Here is a 23,375-nt window from a genome sequence, read left to right on the forward strand (position 1 = left end):
GTCTTTCTGTTGCAATTCTGCCAGAATGATAGTGGGAGTGTGTTGGAAGAGCTGCTGCTTTTCCACTTACTATTTCTACTTGTTTGTGTGATACTGTGAGCCTCAGCTCATTGATAGAATTTTCACTGCCAAATCAGTAGGTTAAGGGTTCAGATAACCCTAGCATTTGTAGATGAGAGTTTCAGGCTCTGGGCTGCTGGGTTCTGGGTTGACTCCCAACAGGATTCTTGTGTCTGATGAGAACAGAGTGTCCCCACCACATGAGTTGAGCTGCCCACATTAAAAAAGGATCTTTGTTACAGCAACAACTCAGAACATGATCTGGCAGGTGTATAAACCAGTTCGAAAAATTGACACACCAGTAAAACATATTAAAAGGCACAGAAGAGAGATGTGACATTCACTTGATATTTTAAGATTGACATTATACTGTAATAATATCAACATCAGTTAAGTCCAGTTTTTAATCCTTGTAGGCTGATAGCTAAAACTGCATTGCTTCACAGTGTACTTATTATAATCCAAGCAATAGAATAATGAATTCATCAAAGAAATAGAACATACTACAAAATTTCCTATTAATTTGTATACAGTTCAACCTTTTTCTGACATGATGCTGTTGCTTAATCTGTCCTATCAAATTGCTTGCAGAGGAGTTTCACACTGAAGGTTGTGATACACAAGCTTTCTATTTAAAACAATAAGTCCTGTGGTTTTAATAAAGACCTTTCACCACTGTCGAGGAATGTTCTGCCTCCATAGCTGTCTCCCACTTTCTCTCACTGCCTAGTGAAGAAAGTACTAGAAAATCCTACACGCAAGTGGGCGGTGAAGAAAAAAGGCGCAAAAACAGTCGAACAGAAAAACAGAAGGGAAAGAGGAATACACTGCTACATATAGCCATTTCTTATGGGCCAGATAACAAATGTAACTTACCACTTTTAACCTGTTTGTGTTTATCATACTAGTTGATTCCCAGATATATAATTCAAAGTGGAAATTGCGCACCTGAGATATGTTTAGTGTTAGTGTCCCTGCTTATATTAAACACAAAGAAGCATTTTAACCACTTTTCCGATTTCCTACTGAGCTCCTTGCTTCAGCTGAAAACAAACACAAACTCTAATGCATCTGACCTCCACTATCTGCATCCTATTTCATACTAAGCCTCTCTCATGTATGACACTTGTCCTCGGGTCACCAGCACTGACATGGAGTGGCCACCAATACCAATGAGGCTCATTTTCGTTAGTCATCGTGACACAAGGATATGTGATGGCCTCTTGGGAGAGGCACACTCCTCAGTGATACTGCTGCTCCAAAATCTGGAAGTAGTCCTTCCTCTGTCTGTACACTCTTGCTGTGGGTTATTTTCTTCACCACGCTGCTTCCTCCAAACTCCCCTCTCTAGCTGCCTTTCAACGCCTCCAAAGCCTTGGTACCTGAACCCCCTCCTTGCTGAAAAACCCCAACCTTTCTGTAAAGACACGCTTTCTCACCCAAGAGTTTCCAAATGCAGCACTGACCCCTGCATACTTGATATACTTGCTGGGGCTCTGATGCCTAGTGGTCCCTTTACACTTGATGAAAATTTTAATTGCACCAGTCAATTGCCACTTTAATTGCTGTAATTATCTTTTTGCAACTGTACACTGTTCCCACTTCCTATCTGCTCCTCATAAAATCTGTACCTGGAGTATTGATGTCAGAATGCATGCAATTTTATGACTGCCCGACTGCAAGACCATTGCAGAGGATCATTATGGCACAAAGGGGGCCCTTGGAGCATATGTAGAGCAATCCAGTCAGTCCCATTCCCCTGCTGTAACCTGGTAACCTTGAAAATGTATTTACCTCTACTGCCAATCTAATTTGAAATCATTCATTGTCTCCACTTCCACAACCCTCAAGGGCAGCATAAAACAGTTATTTCCTGCACCTCCTCCCATAGGCCCCCCTCACCCTACACCCCACCCCACATATCTTACTCAAAACCATACACTCATAAAAATATAGAAATTTGCAGCACAGATGGAGGCCATTTGGCCCATCGTATCTGTTCCAGCCAACAAGGAGCCATTCAGCCAAATCCCACTTTCTCGTTCTTGGTTTGTAGCCTTGTAGGTTACAGCACTTCAAGCACATGTCCAAGTACCTTTTAAATGTTGGTTTCTGCCTCTACTACTCTTTCAGGCAGCTCTAAATCCCCATCACCCTTGTGGTGAAGAAATTTCCCCTCAAATCCTTTACAAGCCTCCTACCACTTGCTCTTAATCTATGCCAGCCTGACTAGGGATCCCTAAACCAAACAAAATAGGGCCTTCCCATCCATTCTATCGACACTGCTCATAAATGTATACACTTGAATTAGGTTTCCTCTTCTTTCCAAAGAAAACTAACCTAGCTCATCCATCATAACTAAAATTCTCCAGTTCAGACAACATCCTCATAAATCTCCTTTGTCCTTTCTCCAATGCAGTCACATATTTCTTATAATATAGTGAGCAGAACTACACGCAGTATACCAGCTATAGTGTGTTATACAGTTCTAGCATCATCTCCCAGCTCTTATGTTCTGTGCCTCAGCAAATAAATGCATGTGTCCCATGTGCCTCTTAACCACCTTATTTATCTGTCAGCATCTTCAGGGACCTGTCCTCACCAATCTCCATTGTTTTTTTCAACCCCCCCCCCAACATATTTATTCCAAAATTCTCACTCCTTTTTGCAATTCTTCCATGGTTTTATGCATGTCAATTCTACAAGCTTCTCCAGTCTTAAATTCCAGTTTATTTCTTTACACTGGTGTACTATGCAATGCCGCCATTTTTCTACCATTAGTGGTTGAGCCTTTGGCCATCACAACCAAAAGCTCTGCAGTTCCCTACTCCTAAGCCTTGCTTTAGTTCTCCTCGCCTTCATACACTTCCTCATGCTTGTCTTAAATCTGCATCCTTAGTCATAACCCCACACTTTCTATATTCTGGTAGGTGTTCCAGCATCCCCATTCACGAAGCACCTTGGAATGTTTTGTTATGTTATGAGAGCTATATATGTATACGTTGTTGTTGGAACTGTATGCACCAATGTAAAACTTTAAAGAAAAGTGTGTAATGCTCCAGCATAGCATACAACTTCAATTATGGTGCACCTGAATGTAGTAGCAACGGGTTCACCTGCTGCACAGTCTTTTCAGACATTTCCTGTTTACTGTTAAAGTGGATTCTTTGCCACTATAATTTTAGGAACGTTTATTTCAATGTGCTCCAGTGAGTCTTTTCTGTGTACATGTAAGTCTATAGTAGCTGAGTTTGGATAAACTGCTCAAGTTTACTTCCACAACGAGCTAAGGAAAAGTTAGTGTTTGCAAAGTACCAGCTCGTACCCAGGCAAAATTACATAGCATTCTTGGCTCCAGTTTCTCCAAATTTGTTTCCAGGTTGGTCTGAACTCCAGTTCAGTGAATAGAACCACTGAGGGTTATTCCAATAACTGGTATCATTCAAGAAGGTTGGATATGAACAGAAAACAAGGAGGGAAAAATCACTCACTACATTCAGGTTTTAATATTTTTAAAATAGTGCATGCAGGGAGTAATTTGCATTCTCGGCCCAGGCTTACTCTTTATTTTTAAATTCAGAAGTAGGATCAAAATTATCTTTATCTGTGTGATAAATTGGTTTATGCCTGGCAACTGCAGATAGGCAATGGGTATTCAAAAGCAAAATACTGCCGATTTTGGAAGTCTGAAATAAGCATAAGAAATCCTGCAAAAACTCAGCCGATCAGGCAGCATCTGTGGTGAGAGAAGCATGTCGAGCTAATGACTTATCACTGGTGGCAAAAGGCATGTGCCTTCAATGACCTGAACCCACTTGTGTGTCAGGACACTTATAGACCAAACAAGGTGTTGTTCATTGAAGCAGGGTGAAAAGTCAGCCTGAGAGACCTGCTGCAACAGGAATGGCTGTTGACACCGGAACCTTCTGACTACTGTCCAAAAACAGCAACCTGTAGGGCTTAAACCACATTGTCTTTGTTGCCTGCCTATCTCTGATCCATTCAGAGAAGCCCTAAAGCTTATTTATGAGTACCTTTAAACTGAGAAGCCTTGTGGTGTTGGAGAGGAAAATAGGCATAGTGTTGGGGCTACTGCATCCTGTCTCATTGCCATGGCAATCAATTGTAACTGCAGGCGCTAGCTTTGCTCCTCCTTTCCCCAAGCCCCAAATATCCTTGAGGTAGACATTCAGCATTCCCCTCTCTTTCTTATGAAGGAAACTAGGAAATGAGGCCCCCGGGCACAAAGTACAGAAAAAATAATCCCATTATGTTTTGTTTTACAATATATCTTAGCGAATTAAATTTTATATTTTCACCATGTCACTTAGTTTCACTGTTGAGTTTTATCTGACACATTTAACTTGAAATCAGAGTGTTTTTGTTGTATTATGAAGTGCTATGTATTAAAGTGATTAATTATAATTATGATGAAAGGTTTGTTGCTGACCTCTTATATTGTAGGCCATTTAATCTAATCATTGTAATAAGATAGCTTGATTCTAATGCATAAGTGAAGATACTGCTCAGCAAAAATTCACCTAAATCAGGGTTAATTTGTACCTGCCATAAAAGTTTTCTACCATACAGGGTTTCCTGCTTAACATGACAGCATGCTATTATTATGTTAATAAACGAGGAAGCTTATTTATTCAGTTTATTGTCAGGATTGATATGCATCTCGGATTACTTTGAATTCAGTTCAAAGCTACAGTATACTCAAAGGAGATTGGAAACACTACAAAATAGATTTTCCTCTCCAGAATCTAATGACCACATTGGAGGTGTGCCACATGGACACATGCCTGGTACATTGTAGCTGCTGCTGCTACAGAAGGAGTGGGGATAAGAGTGGAGAGAATCAGAGGGGAGAAGAGCATTCTTGCTTGCAGCCATAATGCCTCACTGAAAACTGCCATAGTTGGGAGGTTGGCTTTGGGAGCCACAGCACAGACACCTAAGCTTCCTTTAGTATCTGTCTGCTCACAACCACACAGCATGGGGGAGCTTCATTTCAACCAATGTAATCATAATAAAGGGTGTCAGTGAATCCTGAGAGAAATGCAGAAGAATTTGACCTCAGTTGGTATAGCTGCACTGAAAGTTAAGCACTGACCTGAAAATACTGTGGCCAAGTCAAAGCTGGGAGCACAATGCAGGAAAGATGGTTAACTAATCAGCATTGGGGGATTGAAACATAATACATTAATGATGACAGATGGGTAACTTTACAGAGGGACTTGCAAAAATATAATAGCAGGCAGGACAGTAGTCTAGCTCAGGAGATTGAATAGAAAACTGGAGAAGAAGTTGAAAAAAATATTCATCAGGGGAATCTTTATAGCTCAGGAAAGACAACATTTAAAATATCCTTGATATCAAAGATGAGTGATGGGTGAGGAGAGGGTTCAATTAATATCCCTCAGATGGAATAAGTCAGAAGCTTCTGTGATCCAGTAGAAGCATTACAGTCGTGGAAACAATTCTTCCTCTCAGAGAGTCATGAATCATTGGAACTCTTCCCCAGAGAGCGATGGACGTAAGGTCAATGAATATTTTTAAGTCAAGATCTATCTGCCTTTGTCGAATAAGGGAGTCAAAGGGGATAGGCAGAATGTGGATTTGAGGCCACAATCAGCTCAGCCATGATTTTATTAAATAGTGAAGCAAACTCAAGGGACCAAATGATCCCTCCTGTTCCTAATTCATATGTTTGTATTTATGTAAATACAGACTTCTATGGAGTGTTGACTACTGCATGTGTTATTTGAAACATGTAATATTACAACCAACATTAACTCAACACAGCACCACATACCTGTTAATAGGTACTGCAAAGGAATATTTCTGACCCAGCTAGCTGATTAAAAATAAAATTATTTCTTTATAAAGAGTTGATTTTTGTTAGGGGTCTAGACAGAGAAACTGTCCTCATTGGTGAAAGGGTCAAAAACCAGTGGATATCGATTTAAGGCAATTGGCAGAAGAACCAGAGGCAAGATGAGGAAAATTACACACACAGTGGTTAGGATCTGGAACATCCTGCTTTGGGAGTATGATGTAGACAGATTCAGCCGTAGCTTTCAAAAGGGAGTTGGATAATTGACAAATGAGAAAACATTTGGGGGCTACAGGAAAAAAACTTTTTGCTGAGCAGCTTTTACAGAGAACCAGCACAGACATGAAGGCCCAAATGGCTTCCTTCTGTGCTGTAACTATTCTATGACTGGAATTGTACCGGCACCCCCACCCCGACTCCGGGAGTGGGCAAGGCTCAGAGAACGGCATTCTCTGTTGGCCTTGGGCGCAATCGTACAAAACTCAGGCGGACGTGCCGGTAAAATTCTTCCCTATGATTCTATGACTTTACTTGATAATTTTTAGTTGTATATGTTCAGATTAGAAAAGTTCTCCTGTGCACCTTCGAGGATTAACTTTTTATGTGACAGTTCAGAAATTTCTTGGAATTTTGATTTATTAAGTATCTGAAAATTGAATTGTTAAAATAAAATGTTAGTTTTCAATGAAAGTCATTTGGCATAAAGCATTATATTAAGTTTTGCCTGTAACTCTCAAACTGCACTTGCCAGACTTTATTCTTAAAGAAAATAATTTATGACATTGATTAATTCTATTCATTCCTTTGATGACCATTTAGACTATATAATTTAGTTAAGTTCTTGGCAACAGGCATACGAAGCTTATCACACAGAAATTGAAGGTCTGTATTGTTGGAAAATCTGCTGAGACTTTGCCTAAAAGGCTTATAATTTAAAATTCTGCTGCCTTTGATCAATTACTTAAATCGTGTTTTAGACTCAGTTATTTTACCTTGTATTTTGTAAGGAGCATAAATGATCTTTTGGTCTCCACAAAGAAACATAAAGAAAGTCCAGGCAATTATTATCCCAGATTTCCTAGCCTTGAGACCACAAGATCACTTGCACCCTTAAACTCCCTCCCTGCTACCCCAAAACAGACATACCAGCAACTGCTTTTTGCCAAAAATGGCAGAGCAGCTGCAGGTTCCAAACGAAACCTGGCAGTTGAATTCTGCCAGAATCATCACACGTTTCCATGGGAGATTGCTATCTGTACCAGGTTTTTCAAATCGGCTCCCAAGGGTAAAGCACAAGCTGGTTACAGTTTGTTCCAAATGCTTCAGCCTTATCTTTTGCATTGATGGGTTGGGCTCCCCCATCATGACGGTGGGGATACTTTGGAGCCTCTTCCTCCTGTTAGTTGTTTAATTTTCTACCTGCATTAACAACCTGATGTGACAGCACAACCATTGGTTGTGGAATGTTTATGCTCTGTCTATCACATGCTTCTTCTGCTGTTTGGCATGCAAGTAGTCCTATGTTGTAGCTTCACCAGGTTGACACCTCTGGTATGTCCGGTACTACTCCTGGCACGCTCTCCTGCACTTTTAATTGAACCAGGGTTGACTCCCCAGCTTGATGGTAATAGTAGAGTGAAGCAAATGCTGGCCCCATGAATTTACAGATTGTGGTTGTATACAATTCTGCTACTGCTGATGGCCAACAGTACCTCATGAATTCTCTGTTTTGAGCTGCTAGCTCTGTTCTGAACCCATCCCATTTAGCTGGTGTAAGTGCCAAACAACACAATGGGGGGTACTGTCATGGACAGATGTATCTGTGACAGGTAGATTGGTGCAGACAAACTCTAGTAGGTTTTTCCCTCTTGTCGGTTCCCTCACCACAAGCTGCAGTCTGAAACATACATCCATCATATCTCAGCCAGCTTGGTCAGCGGGTGGCTCCCACGGCAACTCCCTTCTAACTGTATACCACTGTACCACCACCTCTATTGGGTTTGTTCTGTTGGTGGGACAGGATACCAAGGGATGGTGATGATGGTGTCTCAGACATTGACTCTAAGGTATCATCTGGTGAGTATGACTCTCTCAGGCTGTTGCTAGACTAGTCTGTGGGACAGTGCTCCCAATGTTGGCACAAGCCCCAGGATAGTAGAAAGGAGGACTTTGCAGAATCAATAGGACTGTCTGTTCCATTGTCATTTCTAGTACCTAAATCGATACCAAGTGGTCCATTCAGTTTTATTCCTTTTTGACATGTCATGGTTGATTAAATCAGAAAGAGATTTCAGCAGAAGGAAAAATCTGAAGTTTGCTACTCAGTGTTGGGCCATAATTTGCTGTCAGAATGACAACAAGACTAAAACATAGGAACATAGGAATTAGGAGCAAGAATCGGCAATTCAGCCCTTCGAGCCCACTCCGCCATTCTATATGATCATGGCTGATCTCCATCTCATCCTAACTCCACTTCCCTGCCTTTTCCCCATAGCCCTTTATCCCGCTTTTGATCAAATATTTATCTATCTCTTTCTTGAATCCATTCATTGATTCTGCATCCACTGCACTCTGGGGTGGTGAGTTCCATAGATTCACAATCTTCTGTGAGAAGGAGCTTCTCCTTATCACTGTCTTAAACCTCCCCCCTCTTACTCTACGAATATGACCTCTGAAGAGGGAACATTTGGTTAACATTTATTTTATCAATCCCGTTGAGTATTTTTTATACCTCAACCAAATCCCCTCTCATTCTTCTGTACTCCAGCGAGTACAAACCCAAGCTACTCAACCGCTTCTCATACGACAGACCCTTCAAACCTGGAATCAATCTAGTGACCCTCTTCTGAACTGCCTCCAGTGCCACCACATCCTTCCTCAAAGAAGGTGGCCAAAACTGAACAAAATACTCCAAGCGTTGTCTCACCAGTGCCTTATACAATTGTAACAACACTTCCCTACTTTTATTCTCTAGACCCTTTACAATAAATGCTAAGATTTCATTTGCCTTCCTTATAACATTCTGCACCTGCATACCCACTTCCTGAGGTTCATACAAAAGGACACCCAGATCTCTCTGCATAGACGCCTTCTGAATCTGTTTCCCACTTAAATAGTAATTTGCCCTTTTAATTTTCCGGCCAAATTGGATAACCTTACATTTATCCACATTAAACTCCATCTGCCAGATTCTGGCCCATTCCCCTAGCCTGTAAATATCCATTTGTAAACGTTCTATCTCTTCATCACAGCCTGCTTTCCTACCTATTTTCGTATTGTCAGCAAATTTCACTATGTTATACTATGTCCGTGCTTGTAAATCATTGATATAGATTGTAAAACCACTCACCATTATTTCTGTTAAATGCCACAGATACTTTGGGTGTGTGGTTAAATGATGTGGAGATGCCGGCATTGGACTGGGGTAAACACAGTAAGAAGTTTAACAACACCAGGTTAAAGTCCAACAGGTTTATTTGGTAGCAAAAGCCACACAAGCTTTCGGAGTTTCGGAAAATTGGTTTTATATGCTCTGTTTGTGAACAGAATTCCCACTCACCTGAAGAAGGGGCTTGGAGCTCCGAAAGCTTGTGTGGCTTTTGCTACCAAATAAACCTGTTGGACTTTAACCTGGTGTTGTTAAACTTCTTACTGTGTGGTTAAACACAGAAATCCAAAAGGTTGCTGCCTAAAACGTGCCATTCTGCCATTAACTTCCTAAAACTGCATCAACACCGCCTTGGCCCAACTAAAGACAAGGGGGGGGCGATTCTCTCAGCCCACTGTGCTGCTCTAGTAATGCAGTGGCCCAGAGACATCAGCGGCAGGCGTTTCATGGGCTTCCCGCTGGATGTCACGGCGTCTGCACGTCCCCCAGCCAAAGATTTTTGATGTCATCAGCATAATACATGGCTGAAAAGATGGTGTGAGGGGGAGCGTTTCAGATTCCTAGGGCATTGAGACCAGTTCTGGGGGAGGTGGGACCTGTACAAACTTGACAGGTGACACCTGAGCAGGATCAGGACTGATGTCCTTGGGGGAGGTTTAAACTAATATGGCAGGAAGATGGGAACCTTTGCAAGGATTCAGAGCAGGGGGAATTAAGGACAAGAGGAAAAGACAGTAAGGAGAATAAGGAAAGTGATAGGCAGAGAAATCAAGGGCCAGAGTCAGATAAAGACCGAGTACAAAATAGTAGGAAAGGGAAAAGAAATATTAAAAGTGCCCACCTTAAGGTTTTGTACCTGAATGCTCAGAGCACTTGAAACAAAATGGATGAATTAGTTGCACAGATAGATGTAAAGGGATAGGACATAGTTGACATTATGGAGACGCGACTCCAAGGTGAGCAAGGATGGGAACTAAACATTGAGGAAGGACAGACGGAAAGAAAAAGGTGGTGGAGTTGCATTGTTGATTAAAGATGAGATTGATACGACATTGAGGAAAGATATTAACATAGATGATGTGGAATCCATATGGGTCAAGTTAAGAAACAACAAGGGGCAAAAGAGATTGGTGGGGGTGGTATACAGACCACCAAACTGTAGTGGTAATGTTGGGAAAAGCAGTAGACAGGAAATGAGAGATGCATGTGTTAAAGAACATCTGTGATTATGAGCGACTTTAATCCGCATATGGATTGAATGAGTCAAATTAGTCACAGTACAGTAGAGGAGGAATTTCTAGAGTGCATACAGAATTGTTTTCTGGAGCAATACGTGGAGGAACTAACAAGGGAGCAGGCCATATTGAAGTGGGTGTTGTGTAATGAGAAAGGATTAGTTGGCAGTTTAATTGCGAGAGAATCCTTGGGGACAAGTGACCATAATTTGGTAGAATTCTTTGTCAAGGTGGATAATGATATAGTTGATTCTGAGACTAGGATCCTGAATCTCCAAAAGGTAACTATGATGGTCTGAGGCATGAATTGGCCATGATGGACTGGGAAACATTACTGAAAGGAAAGACAGTGGACAGGCAATGGCAGGCATTTAAAGAACAAATAGGTGAACTCCAGAAGTTGTTTATTCCTGTTTAGCGCAAGAGTGGTAAGGGAACTGTGGCCAAACCATGGTTTACAAGGGGAATTAGAGATAGTATCGCATTCAAGGAAGAAGCATACAAATTGGCAAGAAAAGACAATAGACCTGAGGATTGGGAGCAGTTTAAAATTCAGCAAAGGAGGATCAGGGGATTGATTAAGAAGGGAAAAATAGAATATCAAAGTAAGCTAGCAGGGAACATAAAAACTGACTGTAAAAGTTTCTATTGATATGTAAAGAGAAAAAGATTGACAAAAACTAATGTAGGCCTCTTATAGTCAGAAACAGGAGAATTCATTACAGGGAATAAAGAAATGGCTGAGGAACTAAATTTGTGCTTTGCTTCAGTCTTCACAAAGGGAGACATGAATAATGTACCAGAAATGCTGAGAGGAACATATTTTAGTGAGGAGCTGAAGGAAATCAGCAGTAGTGGAGAAATGGTTTTGGGGAAATTGATGGGATTGAAGGTGAATAAATCTCCAGTTGCTGATAATCTTCATCCCAGACTATTTAAGGAAGTGGCCCTGGAAATAGTAGATCCATTGGTGGTTATTTTCCAAAATTCTTTGGACTTTGGAATAGTTTCTACAGATTGAGGGTAGCTAATATAAACCCGCTATTCAAAAAGGGAGGTAGAGAGAAAACAGGGAACTATAGACCAGTGAGCCTAACGTCGGTACTGGGTAAATTGCTAGAGTCTATTATCAAGGATTTCATAATGCGACATTTGGAAGGCAGTGGTATAATCAGACAAAGTCAGCATGGATTTACAAAAGGAAAATCATGCTTGATAAAACTATTGGAATTTTTTGAGGATGTAACTAGTAGAGTTGACCAAGGAGAACCAGTGGATGTGGTTTATTTAGACTTTCAGAAGGCTTTTGACAAGGTCTCACATAACAGACTATTATGTAAAGTTAAAGCACATGGGATTGCAGGTAATGTCTTGAGATGGATAGAAAGCTGGTTAGCAGATAGGAAACTAAGAGTTGGCATAAATGGGTCTTTTTCTGATTGGCAGTCAGTGACTGGTGGGGTTCCGCAGGATCTGTGCTAGTACCCCAACTGTTCGCATTATATATTAATGATTTGGAAGAGAGAACTGAATGTATTATCTCCAAATTTGCATATGATACAAAGTTGGGTGGGAGGTTGCAGAGATGCTTCAGCATGATTTGAACAGACTGAGTGTGTGGGCATCTGCATGGCAGATACAGTATAATATGGATAAATGTGAGGTTACCTAATTTGGTAGCAATAATAGGAAGACAGATTATTACATGAATGGGTGTAAATTGAGAGAGGTGGATACTCAACGAGACCTTGGAGTCCTCGTGCATCCATCGCTGAAAGTAAGGGCACAGGTACAGCAGGCAGTAAAGAAGGCAAAATGGCATGTTGGCCTTCATAGCAAGAGGATTTGAGTATAGGGATAGAGATGTTTTGCTGCAATTGTATAGGGCATTGGTGAGGTCACACCTGGAGTATTGTGTGCAGTTTTGGTGTCCTTATCTGAGGGAGGATGTCCTTGCTATAGGGGAGTACAGCGAAGGTTTACCAGGCTGATTCCTGGGGCAGCAGATCTGTCTTATGAGGAGAGACTAAGTCAGTTAGGATTACATTCACTGGAACTTAGAAGAGTGAGAAGGGATCTCATAGAAACTTATAAAATTCCAACAGGGTTAGAGAGGGTAGATTCAGAAAGAATTGTGGGGGAGTCCAGAACTAGGGGTCATAATTTGAGAATAAGGGGGAAAACCTTTTAGAACTGAGCTGAGTAGAAATTTCTTCACCCAAAGGATGGTGAATGTGTGAAACCACAGAATGTAGTTGAGGCCAAAACATTGTCTGATTTCAAGAAGAAATTAGACATAGCTCTTGGGGCTAAAGGGATATGGGAGGAAGGGGGGAAATCTGGATATTGAATTCGATGATCAGCCATGATCAAAATGAATGGTGGAGCAGGCTCGAAGGGCCGAATGGCCTACTCCCGCTTCTAGTTTCTATATTTCTATGGATTAAACTGTAGAAAAGCTATTTGATTGTAAAGATATCATAGCTAAAAACAATATTGTTCTCATCGAATGGCCTTGCTCATATTTGGTCAGTAGCAACAGCATGGCAATCCTAAACTGAGTTAGCATATCGTAGTTTGTTGTAGTAATCTTGGACTTGGTAGAAATAAGTTCTGTATGGTCCAACACTCCAATGTATGGTGCCATTAATTACTAACTTAATAGGAAGGTAGCCACTAACTTAATTGGAACTAACTAGACTACTTTATAAAAATAGATGACAAAGAATTCTGATTAATCTTTGTTATGGACAGGAGGGAAATTTAATTTAACAGGCCTGATTTCTCGTCTTACCACCCATCCGTAAACAAAAAAGTATTTTGATTTCCCCTTTATAAATGGTGACACATTTCCCAACCCCTTGGTTTTGGTGTGATCCAATTTCTACTAATAACCCCTCAGCAGATGTGAGATAGGGTAAACTCAGAGAGTTAGTTTATTTTCCCGAATAATGTGGGAGGACGGTAGCAACTTGGCCTCCCTTCCCCTCATACAATAATAGAGCGGAAAAGAGAAAGAAAGATTTACAGGACATAGATCTCTGAGAAAAGAATTATTGTTTCATGTGAGTCCAGAGTCCAGAATCAAAAGATCAATGGGGTATTCCTTCACAGAGGTCAGCAGGCTAAAACTGAAGCTGGATAATACACATTTCTAGTAGAGATCACATCCATGATGAGATAAGCGTGCGAAGATTAATTAGTTTTGTAGGCGGTGGTGTAGAAGTTCAGAGGTTCCAGTAGAAACAGTGTAGATCAGAACCAAGCACTTGAAGTGGTTAGCACTGTTGCCCCACAGTGCCAGGGACAGGGTTCGATTCCCGGCTTGGGTCACTGTCTGTGTGGAGTCTGCACGTTTTCCCCGTGTCTGCGTGGGTTTCCTCCAGACGCTCCGGTTTCTTCCCACAGTCTGAAAGATGTGCTGGTTAGGTGGATTGACCATGCTAAATTGTCCCTCAGTGTACCCAAACAGGCATCTGAGTATGGCAACTAGAGGATTTTCACAGTAACTTCATTGCAGTGTTAATGTAAGCCTACTTGTGAATAATGAATACATAACTATAAACTTGAACCTGGACAGAGCCCCTTTTCTGAGCTGCTGCTTGGGTAGATGGAGGAAAGCAAACTGATTTGCAGTACAGCAAGACAGTATAACTGGACTATGCCAAATGACTCCCACCTCTACATTTAGACATCGTTAATGTTCTATTCACTAAGAATTTAAAGGCAAATTGCAGGGTTCTTTTTCTGAGCAATCCAGCTTATGAAATGCAGATGGCATTTGAATGATTCCATTTAAATTTGGTCTCTGCAGCCTACAGGTGTTGTTAGCATCTCATTGGAGATAACAAGGCACAGGGTGCTGTGATACTGCCAATAGCTCTTGTTGTGCAAAGGTCACAGTTACACACAGCTTCAGCCATTTTAAAAGCTAGTATCCAGTTTTTTTTAATTTAGAAAGTAACCATAAGGATAAAAATATGTCCAATGTAGCCTTGTTACACTGAATGTACTGGTATTTTGAGTATTGCTGAAAAAAGAGACATGCTGTTAAAACTTTTCAGTTTGTACTCATCAGGTAAGATTCACAAAAATAGCAAATCTCAAAGGGAGCAGCAATTTATATGTGTGAGAATAGGGTGCTGATTTGTTGACATTGGTTAGTAAAAGTGTTGCTATGAAGAATGCACCAGGGAACAGTTAACTGCCAAGCTTTTGTTTAAATTAAATGAGTATATATTCACACACAGGGCCCTGTCATTTGCTAACAGAAAGAACATGTCTGCACATTGCACCCTTTTTTAGCTTTCTCCATGCAGTGCCTCCACCAATTTGGAGGCCAAAACTGGACCTAGTGGCCTTCCATCCTCATTCACAGCTGCCGCTGAAAGTTAATGGAGTTTTGGCTAAAATGCCAAATTTTCTGTTCTTGCTTGCAACAGGTCCTACCAGGGACAGGATCGGAGAATTCCACCCAGTATTCCTGACCTAGTTTCCCCAAAGCCCTGTAGCAAGATTTCGTTATTTCTTTACTCCAATCCCCTTGCAATAAAAACCAACATTCCATTTGCATTCCTAATTTCTTGCTATATTTGCATCCTAATTTTGTGTTCCTTGTATAAGAGCACATCCTTGAGTGCATTAAGTAGTTGTATTGAAATCAATGTAAAAAGAAAGCTCTGAATATTGCATGTCAGGAACAAAAACAAAAAAATGTTTGAAATAGCTGGTCAATAAACATTTGAAAGAGAAAGATAGGCTATCAATCTGGGCATAAACCTTCATCAGAATCTTCTTAATGAAGGTTCACACACTACTTTGATCTATCTGTCCCTTTCAGACCATCTGTACCTATATTGTATTCTATTATTATTTAACATATATTACTAAAGCATCCTGTGTTATCCCTACTTGCATGAATTGAGCTCCTTCATACTGCCACACTCAACATTCACCTGTTGATTATCTTGATTATCTCATAAGTCAAGGGGTTATTTTGGAGACTGATGTGAAAAGGGCTAATTGGCTGCTTTGCTAATAAAACTTAACAGTTTGAAAGTCTGATTTTTACTTGCAATCTTGAGATGAATCTGTTTATTACCATGATTTAAACTGGAGGCCTGCAGATTTAGTGTTCAAGTGCTATTTAGAAACAGTTTTCGTTGAAATGTTAAATGCAGCCTCCACTCATCCACTTTGAGACGGCCAACCCATTCCCAGCTTACAGTTCAATTCCTTTACTAAGATGTCACCTTGTGCTAAAGGTGGGCTAAAGAAACATTGCAATTGAAAACCTCACGTTGGCTCTCTCAGAGTCTCTTTAATACCTAAACTATATGCTGAAAATCATTTCCTCACGCTGTAGATGACATTTTCAAGACTTTTAAAGCTAATGAGAATGACTTAAGTTTATGGTCTAAAAACCTGTCTCCCAAAACATGAATCTGCACATGCTTAAAGATGCCAGTGTTTGTCATTAAAAGTCTACGTTGATGTGAACTGAGTGAAGCTGTCTCTATTCCTGTCGCTGCAAGTATTGATTTTGCTGCAATACTGTTTGACAAATCAGAGGCACAAAAACACAGCAATTGATGTGATAGTACAGCAGGCAGGAAGCAATAAAGCAATTCTGCGCTGATGTGCTACAAGAAAATACTGTAAAAGCTTTTGAATGTTTAATACTAGAGTACATTTCATCAGTTGCCATGGCATTTACTTTTTATTGTAAAGTTAATATTTAATGAAACTTCCTCAAGATTACATCAAACTCTCCTTAAAAGACGCAGTCTCGTCATTTGTACCTCTTTGAAACCAGTTAAAAATACAATATAATAGAGTGCGGCAAGGGTGGCGGAGTAATTTCGCATTCTGAATCTTTACTTTTGGGAATTGACATCACATGCAGCTCAGCCTAATGCAATGACAGTTTATTTTCTCTTCCAGCCTTAAAGGACTTATGTAATTCAATTTGGGTAGTCTCCAAGCTCTGAGAGAGTGTGAATTTCATTTGGAGGTCAAAGGGATGGCTTTTGTGAAGATTGGAAATTTCAGACCAGTGTAGCAGTGCCTGCCCTGCAAAGATACAAAACAAAGGCACAGCAGAAGGAGCTACTCTGCAGCTGGATCGGTAAACCTAACCTGGGCATGCTTAATGGGTAGAGTTTTAAAATTCTCACCCACCACCAACATTGTCAAGTCTTTTGGGGATTTTATGATATAGAAACACAGAACACAGAAAAAGGGGTCGGCCATTCAACCCCTCAAACATGTTCTGCCATTCAATTAGATCATGAATGACCTGTACCTGGCCTTCATTTACTTTGCTGCAAACCCCATGATACCTGTACCTGACAAAAATATGTCAGAAAATGGTGAGTACTGGAAATCCACAGGGAAACAAAGTATACAAAAAATAGAAAAATATTAGAAACACAAGATATGTCTAATAGCACGGGAAAAGGAAAGAACTGGTTTTGATGCTTTGCAGAATGATTCTTCACTTGAAACATCTGCCTATCTTTCATCTTTCTGTTGTCAATTAATCTGCATTTCCAGTGTTTTCTGTTTGTACTTGCAACCCAAAACAGAAGAAAACAAGACATTTAATTAGCTTGTTTAAATTAGCTTTTTTCCTCTGGTTTATTGTCCTGAAACATTACAGATGGTGGGAACTACTTCTTTAAAGAATCCAAAACTTAGAGCAGCACAGAGAAAATGTCAAATGTTATTCAGAATAGAATCACTGACCTAATTCTACAACTATCTCCAAATGCTAAATCAATGCTGTATGCTTTGAACTATAGCCTTCACTTTACCCAATCATAATCACTTGGTCAAGTTATAAATATTCATGTTAGTTTATTAAAGTCCAGTGGTGACCTAGTTTTCTGTAAAAGTGAATCTAATAATGCTACTTTTAGACTTGCCCTTGAATGTTTATGCTTTTTAAACTTTTGCTTGTCAAGTTGCTGAAAGTACGTGCTGACAATGTTTTACTGAGGGAAACCTCTGGAATCTGGGGGAATAGGATAAGCAACCGTCTCCTTAACCAATCTGATAGGATTGTGAAACGTATAGCACAAGGATTGAGCGGAAGTGCATGTTAGAGCAGATTCATTCTTTATCAAATCAGGTATAGAAGAAGAAATAAAAAGAAGACAAGCATTGGGTTAAGAGGAAGTGAAAAATAGGAGATTGGAAAAGCAAAATAAGCTGATACCACCTTCTGTTCTCGCAAGTTGCTTGAATGAAGCTAATCAATCTGTGCCATGTTTTATTGCATCAGATCTATAACAAATATCAGAAATAATCAGACAGCTCCCATTCATTTGGGAGTATCAATGAATCTGTTTAACTTACAGATTTCAATGAGTATATTAAATTATTGATTTCTATCATTTAATAGTATAAATCTGACAGTACAAATCTGACAGTATAAAACAGAGCCATGTTTTTGTGCATGTAGTGTACACCCAGGATAAAATTATAAAATCAAATGTCATAAGTACAATGTCTGACAGTTGTTGGCTCCTCACTGGTTTCACAAGAAAAAACAGGCTAAAATTTTTATTTCCATTTCAATAATTTTTAAGGCACTGAATTTTAAATAGAGCGTCATTAACTATTAAATAAGGAAAAAAGAGGAAAATTGCCACTTAATTGAATGCATTCATTCTTCTGCCATAATGCCATGTCTATATTTGAACTATTAATCATAAAATAATTACTTATTTAATCTTAGGAAAATTATACATTAATGACAACTTGATGGTGTTATCTGCATATCTTTATAGCCAGTAGCTAATACATGGAGTTTGGGGTTGTCCATTAGATAGGGCGGGATGATATGCGGTGGCGATCCCACTGCCTCCTCACCTCTCTCAGATTAAATTTGGAGGTTGGAGACTAACTGAGGTCCTTAGGGTCCTCATCCTGCCACTGCTGGTATTCAATCCTCAGCAGCCAGGGGCCTTGCCTGTCAGATTTCCCTGCTACCTTCCAGGGACCTTTGCTTGTTCAAAGGTGCTTTGTACCTGATCAATGAACTCAATATTGGGAAGGGGAGGGCCTCCCAGTAAGCCATCCTCTGCCCTTATTGCCACCATCCCCTTTCCTGCTCTCCACCCAGCCCTGTGATCCCCAATTCGTCCAACCAACTAACTCCAAATAATCCATCACCAATTTTCTGAGTAGACCCCTGTGAAATACTGGCAATGTGTCCACCACTTGTGGTGGCATTGTTGGTGCTGGTGCTGAAGAGTTGCTGGCCACTAATTGGCAAGCAGCTTTTGGGCACAGGATTTCCAACCATCTCGGTCTCAATTCATTGGGAGACCCAATGTTATCCAGATAAATGATTACCTCATAACAGTATAGGACCTCCCGTAGAAAGATGATACGGGGCTCCAATCTAGTCTTCCAACCAATGTGTGGGACCCACGTCATCACCACTCAATTCCACCCCATGGACAGTAATATGAAATGAGGGGTCGTCTTTGTACTAGCAGTTAGATCTTTATCTGCCAATGCTGTATATTGGAAATATGTTTGCATACTGTGCACAATTTTTCAACCTTTATTTGTGCAACATACATCTGAATTGCTAGCATGCACTTCTCAGTGAGGAACTTTCCCCAAGGATAGAAAACTACACTTGGGGATTAATAATGTGATTCAGATACCAAAAGACCAGCCCAACACAGCTGCTATAAATCTGAGTGTACATTTTATACCATACTGCATAAAGCACATTAGTCATTACCATAATTTACTGGTGTACCAGAAATGTACTGTCACGGTGAAGGACTGTTGCCTTCCTGTTCTTCATTAGACACTTTACAGGAGTAGAGAGAGAAAATGTCTGGGGAGCTAAGAAGAGCGGCAGGTACACAAAGTAAGGAGCTGCTAGGCAAAGTGCAGATGCACTTATTGAATGGCATTGTCCCCTTCCACTACAATGTACTTAAACTGGCTCTGCATGGAAAGAGCATGTCCAAGAACATCAGCCATATCATGGCAGCTGTACCATTTGCATGGATTTTGGTGACTTCTTGAGTCTGCAAGCATCTATCTCTTTGTGTTTTCTGCCTGCATGGAGTGCAGTGTACACCTTATGCATAATATAAGACCTTAGGCCTCTGCAGTCAGTGTTCTGGGAACAGGCACCAGTCTATTTCAGACCATCAGGCACCACCATCACATTCTCTACCTTTAATGTCACTTGAGATAAACGTATCCATTTACAAAGAAAACAAAATAAGGTAAGTATGTTCTGCCATTAAGTGCACAGTATTGTTGTTAATTTCTTATTATCAGTTTAGTACTGTTAGTGTTAAAAGTAGCAGCCTGCTGAAAAATGCTGTAAATCTAAAAATGGGCATTACCTATGATCCCTATCAGAAAGATTCTTCTGAAAATACTATTTTAAGTCAATAACAATGGATTTAATTTAACACAATGGTTTATTTGCTTAAAAGTGTAAATGTTGGAACCAATTTTACAGAAGTGCACTCCTGGCAAGGAATGCTGGTTATCATTTTCCACAGTAAGAAGTTTAACAACACCAGGTTAAAGTCCAACAGGTTTATTTGGTAGCAAAAGCCACACAAGCTTTCGAAGCTCTAAGCCCCTTCTTCAGGTGATTTTCCATTCATTGATCGAGTTTTGTTCATTAACTGACAGAAAATTCTGGGGATTGCACTTGTGACTTTTTGATATGTGCTTCACTGTGTTGTGTGTTAATAAACTACACAAACACAACTGTGAACTTTTGTCAATTTATAAAATTTAAAACCAAAATATTAAAACTGTTGTTTTTCAATTTTCTTGAAAACCAAGTTTTCTCCCTCAGAAGAATCTTTCCTTGTTTTATTTACCTTTGTAAAACATTTCATAATGCTGCAATATTTCAACACCTCCTGTCAGATATTCAAAAAACTAAATAGTTCTTTGTGTTTGTTATATTTTGCAGATTCTGGCCATCGTATCCATTTTATTCATCGTGTTGTCAACTATTGCCTTGTCTCTCAATACCCTTCCTGAACTTCAGGACAAAGATGAGTTTGGACAAGCCAATGATAATCCACAACTGGCCCATGTTGAAGCAGTGTGCATCGCATGGTTCACGATGGAGTATCTTTTGCGCTTCTTATCATCGCCAAATAAGTGGAAATTTTTCAAAGGTCCGTTAAATGTAATTGATCTTTTGGCTATCTTGCCATATTATATCACAATTTTCCTCACAGAATCAAACAAGAGTGTGCTCCAATTCCAAAATGTTAGACGAGTTGTTCAAATATTTCGTATTATGAGGATACTGAGAATTCTTAAACTGGCCCGACATTCAACAGGACTGCAATCATTGGGTTTCACTCTCAGGCGAAGTTATAATGAACTAGGTTTGCTCATTTTGTTTTTAGCTATGGGAATTATGATATTTTCAAGCTTGGTGTTTTTTGCTGAAAAGGACGAAGATGCAACAAAGTTTACCAGCATTCCTGCCTCTTTTTGGTGGGCTACTATCACTATGACAACAGTTGGATATGGGGACATATATCCCAAAACACTGTTAGGGAAAATAGTTGGAGGTCTTTGTTGCATTGCTGGAGTGCTAGTGATAGCCCTGCCAATACCAATCATTGTAAACAACTTCTCAGAATTCTACAAAGAACAGAAGAGGCAAGAAAAAGCAATTAAGAGAAGAGAAGCTCTTGAAAGAGCCAAAAGAAATGGAAGTATTGTCTCAATGAACTTGAAAGATGCATTTGCTCGCAGCATGGAACTAATGGATATTATGGTTGAGAAAGGGAAGGATAATGCAATTAAACAAGAAAAACCTCTGGACAATCACCTTTCCCCAAGCAACTGGAGGTGGAGAATGTCAGAAACAAGCTCCAATAAGTCTATTGAGTCTAAATATCAGGAGCTAAGCAGGCATAACTCAAATGAACGGTTGAATAACCCCATCCCTAGCCCACAGCGTCTGAATGTTCAGAAGCTGGAGGAAATATACAATCAAATGACAAAGACGCAGTCTCAACCAAATGTTAATAGTACCACGACAGAGCAACCTATTAAATCACCTGTACATGAAGAAGAACTAGAAATGGAAGAAGTTCCTTCCTCAACTGACCCATTGCTCACTGCTCCCACAGAACCAATATTAGACATGCGGAGTGTATCTAGCATTGACAGCTTTGCTAGTTGTACCACTGACTTTACTGAAGCAGATAGGTCTTCACACCCTTCAAAAATAGGCGAGCAAGTGCACTTGAGATGGCATGCTGGTCCTGATCCCCTTAATGAGCATCAGCCTTTCATTACCAGCGAAAAAAGCACATTCCAAGATGGAGCTTGCCAAGTCAATGTGAATGAAACTTTCAGTTTTGCCGCAGAGCAGCCAGGCTGCTCCAACTTAAACAGCGCAGTGGAAAGCCCCAAGAGCTCACTGAAAGGTAGGAATCCTTTGAAATCTAGGTCACTTAAAGTGAATTTTATGGAAATTAAAAGTGGTACTCCTCAGACACCACCAAGTACAGCCAGGCCATTGCCAGTAATAGTCACAGACTTTTCATTGTCGACACCTAATCATATCAGCACCATTCTGCTAGAGGAGAATTCTGCTCAGGTTGAAAACCCATCCTTGAGTACTTATGCACCAGCTTTCCACACGACATCCAGTAAAGGATCACCACAACTACTGCCTAAGCAGAGACTTTTGGCTTTCCAAACACAGGCAAGGAAGGGTTGCATTGAAATAGACAGTGGTGAAGATGAAGAGTTACTGGTGGAAGAACACATTGACCGGCAGGAGGGCGGCTGCACTGGAGGGCATGATAAACACATCAAGGATGAAAACCACATCAAAGACGTACCTGTTGTGGATGCTGTTTCTCCAAAATACACCAGTCAAAACTGCACATATGATGCAGCAGGAGACGGAAAAAAGGACGATAACCAAGCTGGATACAAAATGGAAAATCACATGTTTACACCAGAAATTCATGTGACACCTGGGGAAGGAGGTTATTCATCCTCGTGTGAAACCAGCATGTGACTATGGATAAAGTAAAATCAATTTTTACTGGTTCTTCAAAACTGCTAGTTGGATGATGCCTGTTATTGATAAAATAAAATGGCATAATTCATGTGCCGATGATATTTTTGCATGGCATGATGAATCTTTTAATCCAGCCGCTGTTTGACTCAAAACGTCATAGACTGCTTTGCTGCAGACAAAAGATTTGAGAACAGTGGAACAAAACTCAGGCTTCCATGTGGAGCCCAAGTGCTGTAAAGTTTGAAGATGTTTTCACCTTTCCACTGAAAAGGCTAGAATCATTAACCACAAGTTCACTACACTGGAATATTTTAAGATTTGCACAAAGGGAGGACCGAATATACATGCATGAATTAGAAACCAGAGGTGCTTAGAGTCTGTAAAAATATAATTATTTGTAAATAGTTGGGAATATGCCAAGATTTCATAAAATGAAGCAATTACGGAAAGCAATTATTCTGATACACAGTTTTTTTCCTTCACAGCATGATGCCTGGAGGAGGTTTATAAAGTCATGTTGCAACCAGTAAACAAATAACAAGTATATTGACCTGGAGTTTCCTCCTGATATATGCCCAGATGCACAGAGAATTTGGGTGCAAACACCATAAAACATGGCTAAAATTTGCCCGTAAACTGCAATGTGCCCAAGTATCTATGATGTTTTAAGTAAACATTTTTAAAGGAAACATGAAGGGTGGGGCCCACTTCTGTTGGGAAGAAAATTAAAAATACTTCAGACTCCATACAGAACCATTTAAATGAGCTATTTTAAAGTTATTGCAACAGAGAAAT

The 23,375-nt window shown here is 40.2% G+C and overlaps 1 protein-coding gene across 1 annotated transcript in view; it reads left to right on the plus strand.

Moving 5' to 3' along the window:
• The window catches only part of kcnb2b (potassium voltage-gated channel subfamily B member 2b), a 316,676-nt gene extending 294,099 nt beyond the window's left edge, over nucleotides 1–22,577 (plus strand). The window contains exon 2 of the mRNA XM_078216296.1: nucleotides 20,493–22,577. Coding sequence (XP_078072422.1) covers nucleotides 20,493–22,577 — 2,085 coding nt within the window. The remainder of the gene's footprint in view (nucleotides 1–20,492) is intronic.
• Nucleotides 22,578–23,375: the final 798 nt, after the last annotated feature.

This window comes from Mustelus asterias, chromosome 7 (assembly GCF_964213995.1).
Source record: "Mustelus asterias chromosome 7, sMusAst1.hap1.1, whole genome shotgun sequence".
Taxonomy (NCBI): Eukaryota; Metazoa; Chordata; class Chondrichthyes; order Carcharhiniformes; family Triakidae; genus Mustelus; species Mustelus asterias.